The sequence below is a fragment of the Limanda limanda genome, chromosome 7, assembly GCF_963576545.1.
Source record: "Limanda limanda chromosome 7, fLimLim1.1, whole genome shotgun sequence".
Taxonomy (NCBI): Eukaryota; Metazoa; Chordata; class Actinopteri; order Pleuronectiformes; family Pleuronectidae; genus Limanda; species Limanda limanda.
In genome coordinates this window covers 12,009,401-12,026,366 of record NC_083642.1, presented here as the reverse complement: position 1 = coordinate 12,026,366, position 16,966 = coordinate 12,009,401, and the positions used below count along the sequence as shown (strand labels likewise).

General features: G+C 42.8%; 1 protein-coding gene across 2 annotated transcripts in view; it reads left to right on the top strand.

The window, feature by feature from the left end:
• The window catches only part of kcnd3 (potassium voltage-gated channel, Shal-related subfamily, member 3), a 92,367-nt gene that overhangs the window by 70,274 nt on the left and 5,127 nt on the right, over nucleotides 1-16,966 (top strand). For both annotated transcript variants that reach the window (XM_061075281.1, XM_061075282.1), the window contains exons 2-3: nucleotides 5,862-6,030; nucleotides 15,395-15,496. In XM_061075281.1, the coding sequence (XP_060931264.1) occupies nucleotides 5,862-6,030; nucleotides 15,395-15,496 (271 nt within the window). The remainder of the gene's footprint in view (nucleotides 1-5,861; nucleotides 6,031-15,394; nucleotides 15,497-16,966) is intronic.

Here is a 16,966-nt window from a genome sequence, read left to right as displayed (position 1 = left end):
ACCAGAGCCACTTAGATACGCAAAGCAAATCATATAGCTCAAGTGTTGCAGATGGTTAAATGTGACTTCTCACAGTGTGCTTTGTGTTGTTTACTCTCCATAACGCTGCAGAAATTTCAATAAATTACTGAGACTTCCCCACCCTGCGTTTTGCACAGTCTGCAAAACTGATATTGATATCCAACATCGAGGATCAGCAGGTAATAATTAAACATTGAATGCATTTTGAGAGCAGTGCCATTGTATTGTTAAGACTGTGAATTAACGCTGATACAGTTTTAACAAAAATGTCAATACTATGTATTCAGAATAACAATAACGTGAAATCATTATGTTGGCATTAAACAAGCCCTGGACACTACAGCCTGTTATTAAAGAAATACATAATGGCAAATAGTGGCTATAGTTGTTTGTCATTCAGTAGTATTCTTTAAAGCTAAAGTCATTCAGGCTACAAACAAGGAAGCTGTGGTTCAGACAGACGTCTGTTTTTAGCTTTGTGAAGTGAGTTGAGCGTTTGTAGCAGTAGCTCTCCATGGTGCTGAAATCTTTCTCAGTAAACCTGCTGTTAACTGAAGACCTCGGTCAAGGTTCTCCTCCGGGATTAAATATAGACTGAACAATGCTTCCTATTCCGAATGGTTCAAATGAACAAATGTGTCTCTGAAGGACTGATGGACAGCAGGGCAGCTGTTGGAGTTTTTTTATTAATCGCACAAGTTAGATCCCAAATTGCTCAGTTGTGTTACTGATGAGCATCTTACACACACATCAAGATATCATCTATGTGTCTTCCGCAGCAAACTAAAAACATATCTCTTCAAACTATACCTTGAATAAAAAATAAAAAATTAAATAAAAGCTAAAATAGTTTAAACTTAATATTTAGTAGCACTTAAAGGGCACTTACTTATAGCACTTTGTAGTTTGGCTTTCTTGAAGAAAATTGTACTTTCTTGATTCATGTGGTTCTGGGTTTGTACCCTAATGGTTGAATGCACTTATTCTAAGTCGCTTTGGGTAAAAGCGTCAGCTAAATGAAATGAAATGTAATGTAATAGTTGTTGATTGATATGTATAATATGCGACCAGTGTGCCCTGGCTGCTCTCAATACTTGTATTTGTGTTCACATGACAAGTGTCCACAAACCTCACACTCTCTCAATGTTAGATATTGACGTTGATGACGTCTGCAAATTCAAATTTTATAATTATTATTTCCATTATCACTTAATGTGATCATAATTGTCTTGAGTAATCATTTTGTCATGGCAATGAAAATCAGAAATCACACATTGGAGAAGCTTTACCAGAGACTTGGCATTTTTTGATATTGTATATATTGTTGGTCAACTAATCGAACAGTAATTTTAACTGTAAATGTTTATAAAACTGTAATTTAAAAAGTAGAGGAAAATCTATAATATAATATTTAGTAAAGTGATCCACATCCAGCCTCCACTGTTTGCTTTTTGTTAAAAAAAGATTATTATTATTATTACAAATTATTATATTTGTTCCATGTTGAACCTTCTCAAAAGAAGCGATGCTCTTTGAACTTCTTTGCTCAACATGCACATATTGTTTTTCTGTTATTTTGTGTTTGAGTTCTTGCTATGAACACACACATACAGACTACACCTACACGTCGCACATGAGGTAGACACACAAACCAACTCACTAACAATGAATTTATTGCCACCTGCAGTAGGTGAATGATGTCCTCTCGGGGGTCAATTCACTGCCAGGGATTGTGGTCCAAACTGAATCACTTAGGCTGTATCTTAAGGGAAAAGGGGAAAATTGCAGAGAAATCTCCTGGGATTGGGTCTGTAAATGGAGACCCAACCTGCAATACTTTATAACCTTTCTCTCTCGCTCTACCTCTCTCCCTCCTTCCCTTTTAATAGAAGTGTCCTATCCTGAACATAGTCTATCAATAAATATGGCAATGTGATCTTGCCGTACATACATAAAAGCGGTTTATGATCTACAAAGTGAAAACAATTTCCAGCAATCAATATTTACTAAACTCAAAGCAGTTAATCCCAATCTTGTTTTGAGGATAGTTTTTAGTTTACCTCTTCAATAACAGGGACTGGGTCAAACCTAGTGTATGGCTGCACTGTGAATGGTCAATTCAGGACGTAGTTGAAGACTTTTCTAGAATTGCAATTAGCACATTAATGATGTGCTAGTTGGTTTCAACCCTTTGTCTGTTTCCACATTAATCTAATCAGGCATTACAGGAAGCTGTCAGTTTGTATAATGTCTGAATAAACTGGTTGCAACATTTTCCATTCACACATACAGCTCTTCCGGGTAATGTGTGGAAAAGTTCAGGGTTGCGGTGCACACAACAGCCTTTGTCTGCCGCTTGTCTACTGAAAGTCGATAAGTTCTTCCAAGAAGTCCCAACATTTGTCCCAAGGTGCTGTTGTGGGTAAAAAAAAAAAAGGTACTGAAGGGGTCTGAAAAGTCAGTGAATCTAGCGACAGATGTGCTAAGTTGGCAAAACTGCCTGTATATCCCCCCTGAATGTAATAGAAACTGTTCGCACCAATGCATCTTGGAAACACCAAATGGCCAGTGGGGAAATTCGGCTCGTCCAACAATTGTGCAACCTCATCACAAACTCAACTCGACTACACACACGACCACGATGAACACTCAAGGATGTAGTACTGGAAAATACAACGTTTTTATCACGTGTATGAACAGAATTTGTTTTGTGTTACTCCTGAATGTTGGTTGGGTGGATCAGTGCAAACGGAATGTGAGGGGATGAGCTTTTCCCTCCCTGACCTGCCATGTAGTGACCGACCATCATCAAAAATCTGTGTGTGTGTCAGCCCTGCGACCATCTCTGATAAGTCCATCCATCACGTACCCTCACAAGAGCACTAAGTCCTCAGTCCTACTCAATAACCTTCCATCTATCCTTCCCAGACATTATTAATATAACCCGCAGAGACCCGGCCCTCCTTTGATGGGATGTGACAACCCTGACCGAGGACTGACCTGCCCACCTGACCTGTTTGTGTGTAGTTGTGTATGTGCACGCGTGTAAAGGGTTTGTGCATGCACCTTGGATTTGTTAATATGTGAGGACACACATGTAGCGCAACCTCATAGTCGTATTTGAGTATGGGAGCAACTGGAGAGAAAAAACAACTCATGGGTGCACATCTGTTGGGTAAATATATCATCCTCCAGTATACTTCCTTCTTCTGTTTATCCGTTTTCGTCCCTTCTGAGACATTTACCTCCAGCTTGTTTCGCCACCTTCACTGTCGTCTCGCAAAGTCAGCAACAGCCTCTGCATTAATCCAGGTGGGAGGGAGCGAAATGGTATCTAACCTCGCTTATCACATGCACACACACGCACATGTGCAGCCTCACACCACTTATTAGAGCTTTCTCTTTCTTTAATGTACACGAGTCCGGCTTTATCTCTGTGCCACGTATAATGGCTCCGAGATGGTATCATCAGAGACAGACCAGCTCGACTAAATGGGAGCCGCAAATTGACTGTAGTATTCGGAGAGAAGGGCCTCTATCTGGCAATCTGATAGGATCCCATTAAAGAAGGCTTGCAGATGAATATGATTACCTTTTAATTTCTCCTAATGGAAACATCTTCTGAGGAGGGGAGGAGATGAAATGTTTTGTGGTGATAGAGCCTTTGTACCACTGATAGCATTGTTATTGCCTAATTTGGGTAAAAAGGCCATTAAAGTTCTTGGAAGAGACAAATGTTCTCTGTGAGTATCCTCTCGGTTCTGGCAATGGACCAGCGGTTCACTGTGTGTGGGCAGTGCTTTGTTTTATGGATGCAAAAACCACCCTTCACTTAAATGGCCTCATATTGGGATTGTATTTGCTGAATTGTGTGACTAATGAGGATGAGGTTTCATCTCTTGTTGCAAACTTCCTTTTCCAAAATGAACTGAATGAGTTTGTGTGTGTGTGTGTGTTTGTGTGTGTGTGTGTGTGTGTGTGTGTGTGTGTGTGTGTGTGTGTGTGTGTGTGTGTGTGTTTTGACGGTTCATGCGTATGTGCATTAAACCATTGTGCGTTTTTACCATTTCCAACGGACTGTGACAGAAGTGCTTAATTAGATTATGAAGCCACTATCGTGACAACTTCTTAAGCGGATTATTGTTCATTTACGGAGAGCCCTCAGAGGCCCTGTGCACCAAGTCTTCAAATAACAATCAGTGCGTCTCTCTGTGATCTGTCAAAGTGAATGAATTTGATGAGCAACATGTTTCTTGAGATATACAAGACTCGGCATACTCGAAAAACATTTCAGGCATTGAAAGCGTTCCTCTTGCTGTTTAATGTCATTACCACTCAGACAGCCTTACTTCACTGCTGTGAAACATGCTGCTTAAACAGGACCCAAAGTAGCACAGCACTAACATTTATGAAGATTTGGGTTTTGGATTTGGGTTTATATGAATATGATGTGAGATTACAACCTTCACATGTTCAACATACCAGTTGTGTATCCCTGCATGTGCATGGGAGTCAGTTTTTTCATATGCACACGTGCCTGGCAGCAGTAACATGTTGATGTTGATGACTAGATATGTCCTCTGCCAAGTCTATAGGGGCCTATCATATACATTACAGATGCATCAGGGGGCCAATGCCAAACGCTGCTCCGTCCTGGTGTCGTTAGTATTCATGTGAAAATGTGCTGTTCCATCTGTCGCGCACTGAGTCGCAACGTTTATGAAGGATCCAGGGAAAAGTGGAATATTCAGGGGGAAAATGCACATAAATGAGATCACACACGTTTTTTTCCATTTGCGAGTTTATATAAATGTTGAAATCTTCTGTTAGTTTAATAAGAATGGTACCGATATGTATAATTGTGTTTACATACAGTTTTGTCAGCTAAATCAAGCTAACAATTTCAAATGAAATAGACATAAATTGTCTTTATTCCTGTTTGCACTTTTCACAAATCCTCAGAAATGTATAGGAAGGACAGAAAGACAGAGGTGTCTGTTTGTACTAGGAGGATGAATAATGCTGGATTTCTTAGAGGCTATTTGTCTCAGGCTTATTTGCAGTCTGACTTTGAATCGGTTCTAATAAATTCAGTCGAACTTCTTATTTAGCTGGAAAACAAGAAAAAATTACCTGCTCTTTTTACTCATGAATAGGAAATGAACACCATTAGATATAGAGGTTGTTTTTCCAACTTAAGTCACGCTCTTTTAGCTTTTGATGTTGTTCTCATATGTCTCCCATCTTTTTTCCTCCCGCTGTTGATTCCTGCAGTGCTCCTTCTTCCTTGGAAAGAAAAAGGGATTTCTAATATTGTTACTGTAATTGCATTGTCTGTCTTGGAGCTGGAGATGGGATTGCTTTTGACTTGCAAATATTTCAGATCGAATTGGGCTAAATGGCTTTTGGGAAAAGTGCCTGGCATTCACCATACCTTCCTCTTTCTCCTCGCTAAAGGTTAATAGTAGATCTACTCTCAGTGAATGAGTTTACTTTTCCATTCAGACAGACAGAGGGTTTGCTAGGGGGCTCTCTCTTTTCTCTCTCGGGGCGGCATGGGGCTCACAGGTCAAGCTTTACTCTGGTGGGGATGAACTCAAGGTGAAGCCTAAAGAAAGAAACATGAAAGCCTTGTACAAGAAGGGTGAATAGGCAGGAAGCTGGGCCAGTGATGTGTTTGTGTGTGTGTGTGTGTGTGTGTTTGTGTGTGTGTGTGTGTGTGTGTGTGTGTGTGTGTGTGTGTGTGTGTGTGTGTGTGTCTGTTTGTGGCTACGACGATGAGCTACAACTAAAGACAATGACTAAATTCGTTCTCTCTTTCTTCCTTCCACCTCCTGCAGGTACGGAGACATGGTTCCTAAGACGATTGCGGGGAAGATCTTTGGCTCGATCTGCTCTCTGAGCGGGGTGCTGGTAATCGCCCTGCCTGTCCCCGTTATCGTGTCCAACTTTAGTCGCATCTACCACCAGAACCAGAGACAAGACAAGCGGCGGGCGCAGAAAATGCAGGTGAACACAGATTTATTTACCTTCAGCTGGGCCCCAGAGGGTCGGACCTCCAGGCCTCCAGCCCAGAGGGGAGCTCTGACGTCGTTTCTTTCCCCCAGACGGAGGGACTCCACTGGGTTCATATCATCATTGAGACTAATGATGATGTGTGTTTAATGCGTATTCACTTCCAGTACATTCCCATTAACAGGAGGTGTGTTATACATATTCAATGAGTATCATCACATTTGAATGGCCCTCGTCCCTTGACATGCATACCCATACCTCGACCTTTTCACTTTGTGCTGCATTAATCATTGAGTTTTAGAGGAAAACTTTCTCTTTACTCAACAATGGTGTGTTGCTTGAATATGCAACCTAAAGTTTGATTCAATGTCAGTCAATGAGATAAAGAGGCAGAAAATAAATAACTTGTTGAAATATTGATGGCTGATCTACTTTAAGAACGTCTTATATTTAATCACGCTGCACCATATTCCACAAACTTAATGATATCAATCTCCTTAATTGGCCTGATTTGTTTTTCTCAAGACCCATGAATTATCCCTGAAAGATTCCTCGCAGAGTTAAAAAAAAGTGAACAGAAATTCTTGGATCCCAACCCCCCCATGATCGGAATCCCCATAATAATTGAAGAATGTCTTCCCCGACCCATACTGCCTCCGTCCACCAACTTTAATGGGAATTCATTCTGTTGTTGTGGTCTTACTTAAAAACACACATATAAACCAACAACAAAACAGACAGTGGTTGAAACAACCTCCTTGGTGGAGTTAATAGATTGTGTTAATTTGATTGTAATATCAAATCCCCAACGAATCTGCTTATAGAAAAATCTCTTTTTTATACTTGATTTATTAAAGAGAAATAAATTATAGTTATAGAAACAGGAAAAGTCAATAAACATAGAGTCCATAATCAAAATATTGATAAAATCCCCAAAACTCTTGATCTCAGAGTTAACAAGTTAAAGTCTTGAGTCATGACAAATTTGAATCAAAACTTGATCAAATATGATCAGGAAACAGGAGAAACCGATTAGCAGATTGTTGAATGTTTAATATTTTACTTGGTCCAAACCACAGTTTCCCTTAAACTGCAGAGCTGCTATCCTGAGTCCAGTCTTATCCTAAAATCTCAGCCCTGAAATGCCCGTCAGAAGAATTCGAAATGAGCAGCATTTCCTCTCTTCACACAATTTTCTCTGTTGGTTTGTTCTTGTGAGGAGATTTTCCTCTAAGTACAAAAACCCACACAGGCTCAAATGCACAGATGGATTATGTAAACTTGTGTTTTATCTGTGGAAGTAGTAAAGATCTTTATCTTCCTTCAGGTAAATAGTTCAGCTTTTACAGAGCTTAACTCAGGAAACGCATAAAGGACTAAAGAGGCTGAATGAAAATATATCAAATAATATCTTCTTCGAAACGATTAAATCAGAATACAAAAATGAATGTAAGTTTTAAACTAGTTCTGCTTCAAACATTATTTGTAATATAGTTATATCATGAATTATACTTTAAACTGCTGCATAAACATAATAAACACTCCTGCAGTTTTCCACAGGTTGAGAATTTACTTGTGCTGGTGGGTGACGCAGCGTGTGACCGGTGTGCATTTAAAGAATCCTGCGGTCGAGAGACGGAGAGTTTAAAACAGGATATTTTCTGCAGCTACAATTCACAGAAACAAAAAGGCTGTCGGTATGTGCCACAATTTATCAGTGTTCCCTTTGGTGAGTTTTTTATCTACGTGGGCGGGTCACACTTTGACCTCTAGAAAAAGTGCTTAGCTGTAAACACCAACGACCACAACAGAGGTTTTCACGACTCCAGCAGCATTGGGATCATGATGGTGGATTATAATTAGAACTGGATTGCTTATATATGTATAAACAACATACCTACTCACATATACAACCGACATTGGCAACACCTCTATCATTACTATGTCATTACTGTTCCCTTCATCATTGTCTGACATTTTCTTGGTCTATTGTGACTATAGGCTACTATTAAATATGAGTGATTGAGTGATTGATTGATTGATTGATTGATCAGAGCTGTGATTACATTGTTATTGTTGTTGGGTTATCAACTTTTTTGTGGCAGAAAATATAATACCTTTTTATTCACATGCTCCTAAATACATTCTACACTTGTTTTAGCTGCGAGTACAACGCTCACGCTGTGGCGCCCTGCTTCAGACCTTTAAAAGAATCATGTTGTTGTGCGTCCCCGAGCATCAGCGGGCACACACACAACTCTGGGCTGGTTCGAGGCCAGGCCAGTGTGTTTGTTTGGACCTGGCAGACATGCACACACTGACACATATTTTTTCGGAGACTGTTGCCTGCTCTCATCGCACCATTGAGCTTTTTCTCACTCCTCGAGCTCATTTTCTTTTCCTCTGCTTGGTCTTCATCCATCCTTTCCCAACCCGCTCTCCCCCTCCCCATTTCCCCCTCTCTGTGATTACTGCCATCCATCTCTGCACATGCTCGCTGGTTGTAGTTTAAATCTGTTTAAAGCCCTGCAGTTTGACCGTGGCCTGACCGCCGCCCAGACTTAACTAACCGTAACCCCGTCTGCCGAGAAAGACTCCGGTGTAACGGAGCCGAGTGTGTGGCGAGGAAAAGGGACGCAGAAGGGGGCGGGTTGGTGGAGGCAGTGGACAGGGGGGAAAGCATCGGAAAGTTAGGGGAATTATCTGGATTAAAAATAGTTTGGAACCGATATACCGATGTACTGTTGACACAGAAAAGAGAGAGGAGCGGTGACAAGGAAGGAGGGGACAGGGGAGGCAAAGAGGAGAGTAGAAAGGGAAGGAGAGCTGGAGGCAAAGTGTGTCCTAATGCTGTGTTCTCTCCTGAAATAACCATCACCCAGGTGAGGTGCTGGTTGGAATGAAGGTGTTTGTGTGTGTCTGTCCATCTGTTTGAGTGCATGAACCTACATCCCTGTGAGTGTGTGTGGGGTAGGACAAGCGTGTGCATTCACCTCACTTCCTGGCAGTTTTTGGCCCGACCATAGTCGGTTCCACCTTCCTGTGTGTTCTCCACACGCCGCTCGGTACCAGATGTGCAAACCTCCGGGAGCGCCAACTAACTGGCCAGCGTAGCATGACGGTGCTGTCGTCATTAACCTGCACTGAACGACTCCCACAGGCACTTGAATGCCTCCCTGGTTTGCCTGCGGTGAGGTCAGCGGTTTGCTCAGGCACCCATACATCCAGCGGATAGATTTTCTCCATTTTACAACAGCATGAGTCAAGCCCTTTATTACTGCCGTCATGGTGATATTCCACCTGGATACCTTGATCCTTGAGACGGTTATACCCACGGCAAATCAAGGTCTAAGTGCCAAGGATGATGAGGCTGTACGTTTGAAAATGTGACATTTTAAGGATATTTAGGAGGGTGCAATCTGTTGTTAATTATACCACAGATTCAAGTGTGTCTTAGCATTTAAGTTTTTGTGAGTTTGTCTTGAATTAGGCTGAATATCGTGCTCGCTTGAGAGGTTGTTAGCGGAAAAGGGCTCGTTTCATTCCACAGCACAAGAAGCCGTTCCCTCTGTCAGTCGATCCATCTCTTGGGTCCAGACTGAAACATCTCAAAAACTATCAGATGGATTCTCATGAACCTTGTTCTCATGGTTCCCTGAGGATGAATCCTAATGACTTTAATCATCCCCTGACTTTTCCTGCTCACCCCCATGAAGCTGATATGTGTGATTTGAGGGAGCTAAATGTTGTTGTTGACTATTGACTGGATTACCCTGAGATTTGATGCTGCTGCAGCTTGCTCGGTTTGAGATGCTTACTCTAGAATTTTAAACCAGTGAAATTGATTTTACTGCCCTTTGCAGGCACTGGTATTGACATGTGTTCAGCTCAGTGCAGCCCAGCTCATATTCATTTAATGTCGACAGTATGTCCCACTATGAGGACGGTAACCTCGGTGTGGCTGGTGATGATAGAGCCATTATTATTGTAGGGGCTGCTCTTCATCGGCTAATGACAACTATTTATAAAGCATTATTCAGACATGCCATATCCCTCAGTACCCCATTACTACTCTATACATAATGTACACTGCTCTTTAATGCTCCATAACCTGGACCAAACATGACCTTCTCAGCCATTAAGCCAACCATTTAGCAAGTGTCACTGGTCATTTACCATAGCAAAACGTCCTGTGCTCAGCGTTTATTACCTGCACGTGCTTGTATTTCACGGGAAATCCATTGTTCCTCAGATCATTTCTTAGAATAAGGTTATGTTTAACTGAGAGTAAAATCGGACAGCCGTTCAAGATTGCCTTTCACAGTAGTTAAGCGACGACTGGAGAGCAGACGGAGGAGAGGGCGGGGGAATTATTAAGGGTGGAAAGTGCAGCACTGCTCCCTCTGCGTTCTCCGGGCCCTCACTGCTCACCTCCTGTCGTCTCCCTCTCTTTCCCCCCCCACTGCCTTTACACGCTGCGCCCCATCCACATCCATCTTCGTTCAGGTCTAATTGTTTGCTGTTCTGGGATCCCATTGCAATTAGCCATCCATCTGGGTGGTGCAAGAGGGACAGCACCTGATGTGTCTCACTGTACGAAGGAGAGATACATGGTGACACCACCAGTCGCTGTGTGGTTAGACTGAACCTGCAGCTGGGATGTATTCTTCATCCTGTTTCTCTACAGTCTCCAGTGTCTTTGAGTGATCTGAACCACAGAGTCCAGTCTGCAGGGGGGGCTCTTTTGTTGCTCTGCAGAACCTATTTGCATAAAGGCAATGATATCCCCAGGTAGGCCTCTTTACAAATTCCGATTATTGCACCTTAAAGAGGGCAGGATTTAAATGGAGAATCACAAAGGGCAAGCAATAGAGAAGGATTAACGTGGTATTAAAATGAGCTGAACTGCTTAGTGTTTCCATTGTAGGCGTCAGGATCTGTTCTCCTGCCTCTCTGAATATATCCGTAAAGTTGTATTCGTGCTTGATGCAACATTTCAACGTGAGCTCCCAACTGCAGAGAAGATTCATTTTTTTGTAGTTCAGTGTTGAATTTAGTTCTTCGCGCTTTAATTCTATTCCAAGAAACTGTTTATATTCATTCATTATGGAACTATCGCTGTATTTACATCTTTTAGGGTGTGAACTCGCACTGAACTCCGGCTAATCTCCTAAAATGATCAGGCTGTATGCAAGTGTGTTCGCCTAATGTGTGTTACAACATATAGGAACAAAGCTTAAATTAGTGCGTTGTAATATATAGGGACAGAATGTTCTTTTCAACAGGGTTTTTTGTTTTGAAAGCCAAAGACAAATGGTGTCATCCCTCTGACATTGGATCAGACATATGTGTAATTCCCGAAGAGCTGTGACTTCCTGATGCAACATTCATGATCTGTACCTTGAAATGTGTCCGTCCTATTTACGTAAACCCGTCGGTTCTCACATGGGAGTGGAACCTCTATTGTTTGCTGGAGGAGTCTTCTATAATTCAGTGAAACACATATGATGTTAACTACCCTTGTGTATACTGTAGTCTTTGATCATGAATCTAGCCTCTGTTGTCGCGCTGACGAATCTATAGCTCTGCATTGTTTGTTTCCCTTTGTTGTTCTTGTCTCATTGGAAATTTCTGCTGCCATCTTTATTTGACTACATTGTCCTTTTTTGCCACTTGGATGGGAAATCTCTCTGCGGATGGAGCGACTGGATTTTGGCCTCAAAATTAGTAAATAACAACATTTCCGTCCGTTGCAGCTCATGAGCTTTACACTGGCTCCAGGCTGACTTGGAAAGAACAAAACAAAAACAACCCCCCCCCCCCCACACACACACACCACCATCCCTCCTCCTGCTCCCTTTGCTCTAAAATCATCTCACTATTGTTTTTCGCCCTCCCTCAGAAGGTTGAAGTCAAAAGGTTGAGATGACCTCTTGCTGAGAGTGTTTTCCCCCCAACTAGACAATCAATAAAGGTGTCTGCACATTGCAGAAAAGTAGGAGACAAAGCGTAAGGATGGAGGAATGTTGACAGGGGACTTCACTGAGGAGGGTCAAGAGTCGTGACGTCCTTAACAATGAAATCCTAAATACCAACATGGCTGCAGCTCGTCCGTACCTTTCTCTATGATCAGAGGTATTTGTCCCTGAGTGGTGTTAGTCCGAGGTCAAGCCCTCTCTCCCACAGAGGCATGGCAGGTCTCTGCCGGTCCGGGTGTCGGAGGATTTCCTCTCTCTCTCTCTCTCCCTCTCTAAGCTCTCTCTCTCTCTCTCTCTCTCTCTCGATTCTCTCTCTCTCTTACCCTCTCTCTCTCAGCTCTCTTTCTTTCTGTGAGTGTGCGTTATCATAAGGCGACATACCTCAGAGGATTTTACTGACTTATTTGCTTGTGGCAGAAATGTCAGCAAGTATAAAAGCAACTCTTCAGTTGAGCGGCAGGTGCAGAACAAAATGAGACTCTTCCGTGGCCATTTGTGTGTGTGTGTGTGTGTGTGTGTCTGGGTGTGGGTGTGTGTTTGTGTGGGGGGGTTAGTGCTTTCTCATCAGATGTTCTCCTCTCTCACTTGTATGGTTCAAAGGCAGGCCTGAGGCAGAACCTAATCTGGTCTCGCTGCTCGAATGCTCCACTTTTTCACTCATCCAAATTCTATACAGGCAGACTGACAAGGCTCCAGCTCACAAGGTGCCGTGAATTTTTTAACTTTTACTTTCAAGTAGGAAAAAATGAACTTCTAATAAAACTCCCTGGAAATGTTCGGTGAAGACTGTCATGGGAGCTAAGTGGATATGTAGCGGGGGGGTTTTAAATATAATTTCAGGATATGGAAGTGTAGATCCCGCAACTGGAGGCACGTGATGTTAAAATGAAGCATTTGTGCAGATTTGCGTCCTATAGCTATAATCCGTAAAGTGTGATTGAACAGAAACAAAGAGGATGAGCAGGGTTTGGATCAGTTTACTGGCTCATGTCAGTGTGAAATCATCTGGACTGTTTCAAACAGTGATATTGAGCATCACAGTCACCACTGGCCGGTGTTGGATTGTTTTCAAATTTGAAAGCTAGTAAGTCCAAGTCCTTGGAAGCTTATTGTATTCACTTGAAAAACTGAAATTCTTATCTGTTATTTCTGCATTAACAAGGTAGCTCAAAATTCCTAGTACTTTCTGTCTGAACAACCCAGTCCTGAGGTGCCTGCGCAGAGCAGACAAACTAATAACCGTGGCATATTTATTCCTTACAGACACAAGAATCTCTCAATTTCTCAAACCAAGTGGGCAATTTGTGAGAAGATGAGAGCTGATACCATCTTCTTTAAACCAAAATGACAAAAAATTTGAACAAACACGGACAAATCTTTCTTTTCCTCGTAATTGCTCTTCAACATCTATGGCTCTTATGCCAGCTTCCTTGGCAAAGCGTCCTTATCGATCCTACAAACACAAACATGCATATTATTCATGTAATAACTAGTAAAAATACATTTAAAATATATGTTCAGATTATATTTGACTACAGATAAGCGAAAAACTCCAATTCTTCTGTATTGTAACACTGATAGAGCGCTTTCCCTCCATGTGCTTTGTGTGTCAGTGCCTTGTAACTTAACACATGGTCCTCCGTGCATGTGTAGGTGTTAATAAAAGGCCTGTGTCCATGGTTTCCTTTGCCCTCTCAATGATGCTTCAGCAGCAAGTCCGGCTCAATCTGTCGAGCGGTGGCTCTGCCTGAAAGGACACACAGATGGGCCCCAGACACAAGTGCCTGGGTCCCAGAGGCCCCGGGAACCTATCAGAGGACTGCAGAAGTAGATTCAATCTAGCAGGACATGTTCTTAACATCCCCTCCATTACCCCTGCGCTGCCTGGCAACCATCGCCACAGTCACAGGCTCCTGTTTGCGTGGTGGCCCCAGAGAGACGATCCCATTGGCTGAACACAATGTCAGAACACGAAGAGGGGTCGTCCCAAAGGCCTGTGGGATTGCTGTGCCAGCACAATCGTACATAGGTGTTAGAGGGTGAGGGCACGCAGAGCTGGGGAGAATTTATCAAGCGGAGAGAGGGCAACAGAGACAGAAAGATGGAGGAGAACAGGAGAAAGTAAAACAGTTTGAAAGAAGTTGTGTTTGTGCTACAGAGCGCAGGGGATTGGCCACTCTTCACATGTGCGTTCACAGGCATTGTTTATCTCCCCTGCTCCTCTTTACGAAATCCCGGAGTGAGCTACCTGCGGGTCAACAAACATTACCATGTTGTAAATGAAACTCAAGTCCGGGGATGAGCTCGAATTACCATACATTACCATACTCTCACCGAGCCAGGTACCTCTGCTGCACCTCGGCTCAGATGTGGCTCATGTGTATATGTATGGAAATTTTAGCAATGGAGACGTGGCGCGCATGCTTTAGCACACATGGAGCAGTGAAAACACACATCCGCACACTCAATTAACCCCCCAGCGGTGCATGGGACCCCCGACTAAACGAGTTGTGTGTCTGCTCATCATTTACACAGCTCACATTCTCCTGCGAGCAATTTTCCTTCAATGAATCCATCATTCTATTTTTAAATTGCAGAAGACGAAGCAACAGAAACAGAAACACACACACACAGAGACACAGACACACACACCGAGCCCGACACGCAGATGTTGACTTTGATGAAAAAATTGTTGTTGCAGGATGTTGCGGCAGAATCCTTCCACTGTATAAAAGCTACTGATGCTTAAAGATCTCACTGTTCCTTCCTCGTAGTCCTGCTCTTCTCCTCTTCATCCCCGTTGTCTCACAGGAGAGATTTGACAGCATGAGAGAAAGGGAGAGGAAAAAAAGAGACTGGTCTGTGAGCTAAATCTGCTGGACAGGTTTCATGTGTAAAGATGCATTTCAGCCGACGCTTGCACAGCGGCTCAGGTGTGAAGCTGCAGAGCGTTACGGGCCGGGACGCCGTGATTTAATTTACTAAACAAACCGCAATAAAGGCAGCACATAAAACAGCCCAAATAATTTGAATTCTCTATTTTGAACACAGAATGACACTTAAGCTGCTTAATTCCTACCTGCTCTACTCCTAGCTGCCTCCCTAACTGGTTTTCAGCCCAATGAATGTTCTGACGTCTAGTCGCCATAAATCATTCATAAGCATCGCAGGGGATTAGAGTGAACATATTACAGGAGATAACAGTGAATGCTTTAGTAGCACAGGTTTGATTTGATCTATAAGATCACAGCTAAATTATGAAGCATCGAGAAAGTCCTGTGGCAAATGAGTGGGATGTTTCAGTCGTCCTGACACATGTTTGTAATCTATAGGCACTGACTGACTAACAGGTGGATTCTTTTGTCTCTTTCTCTTTGCAGAAAGCCCGCTTGGCCAGGATACGAATATCTAGGGAGGGAACGTCCAACGCCTTCCTCCACAGCAAGCGCAACGGCCTGTTCAACGAAGTCCTGGAGCTCACGGTAAGAAAAGCCTCTGAGACCCCCGATGCGTCGCTGGTGTCAGCCACACGCGGTCCCCTCACATTCTCACGTCTTTTGTACTGACGACACAGAAAGCCTGACATCTGCAACCGCTTGGAAAAAATGTTCTGAGGATTTCAGAGTAATTGGATGTGGGCCCAGTGCTTGTCCATCCCCTAATTATCACTTCTTAGAATGCGCCCAGCATCCCATCAGAGCAGCTTACTGTGAATTCATCGTCGGAGCGGCGTTTTTTCTAATGTGAGCATCCCGAGCCCAGCTGCCCATCGGAGGAGCGGGCCTGGGGCGATGGAGCAGGAAATGTAAACACAACTCAGGGATGTTCCATGCGTCGCCAAAATGTTGTGGTTCACAGGCACTATAGTGGCCTGGGGCTGACACGGCACAAAAATAAAAACAAGTGCTTAAACCCCCCCCCCCTCCCATCCCCTCCTTCTCGCTATATGTGCATCTCTCTCTCTTTTTCGCTCTCTCTCTTTTTCTCAGAATGGCACCGGGCCTTATTCTCCAGCTATGGTTGAATAATGCATCAAATATATATTGATATTGCCTTAAGAAACAACGTACTGCACTGATGATGTTTCCATTTATCTTATATGCAAGCACAGTGTCATGGGTAAACTCCACGGCAAATATTGACTGATGAAGTGCTAAAAGAGACAGGAGTCAGCAAAAGTTTAACATTTCTATATAAATAAGGACTTTTTTGGAGTTTGTTTTATATATGTCACGGAGAAGAAGAATTGCTAATGTGATTACATAGCCAGGAGGTGTGGTTTTATTTTGTTTACTTTAGAGTACCACAGCCAATATTAAATTTATATGAAATAATGAAGTATGGATTAGGGAAACATTATTACATTACAGAGCAGTGCATGTTTTTCTTGAGTGTATAACGCACAAAGCCCCAAGTCGTTATCACAATCACAAATACCTCCCACTGAAAACACAATAAGAAAATAGTTTCCCCCTTTTCCACAATGTGCAGCCAAAGCTCAAAAGTAATTAAATGCAACATTATCAGCATCTGAAGACTTTTTCACTTCTTTGCAGAGATAGTCATTTAAATTCATGAGCAGTCGCTCTCCTGTGCTTTCTGCTCAGATAAATGCACCTTTCATTTCTTTCTTTAATGTGTTTTCTGTGTTTTATCACATTTGTTTGTCAGTTGGGTTTTAGAGATTTGCCACAGTCGAGCTCCGTCTATCAGCGGTGACTCTTCATGTCCAAAACAGTTCACCGCTCGTAAGCTCTGGCATGAAGACGTGAACCGGCACAGTCAAACGTTAATTGTTGTCCAAATTGAGTGTAATTTTTAAGGCTGCTATTTACTAACAGCGTTTTCAGCACCACGCCGAGCGACTCAGTGTGATTTGTCGCTCGGCCGATCAAGCTGTTTCCACTCACCACAGTATGGCGGCCACCTGGGTGGTGAGCCATAGCCGCCTC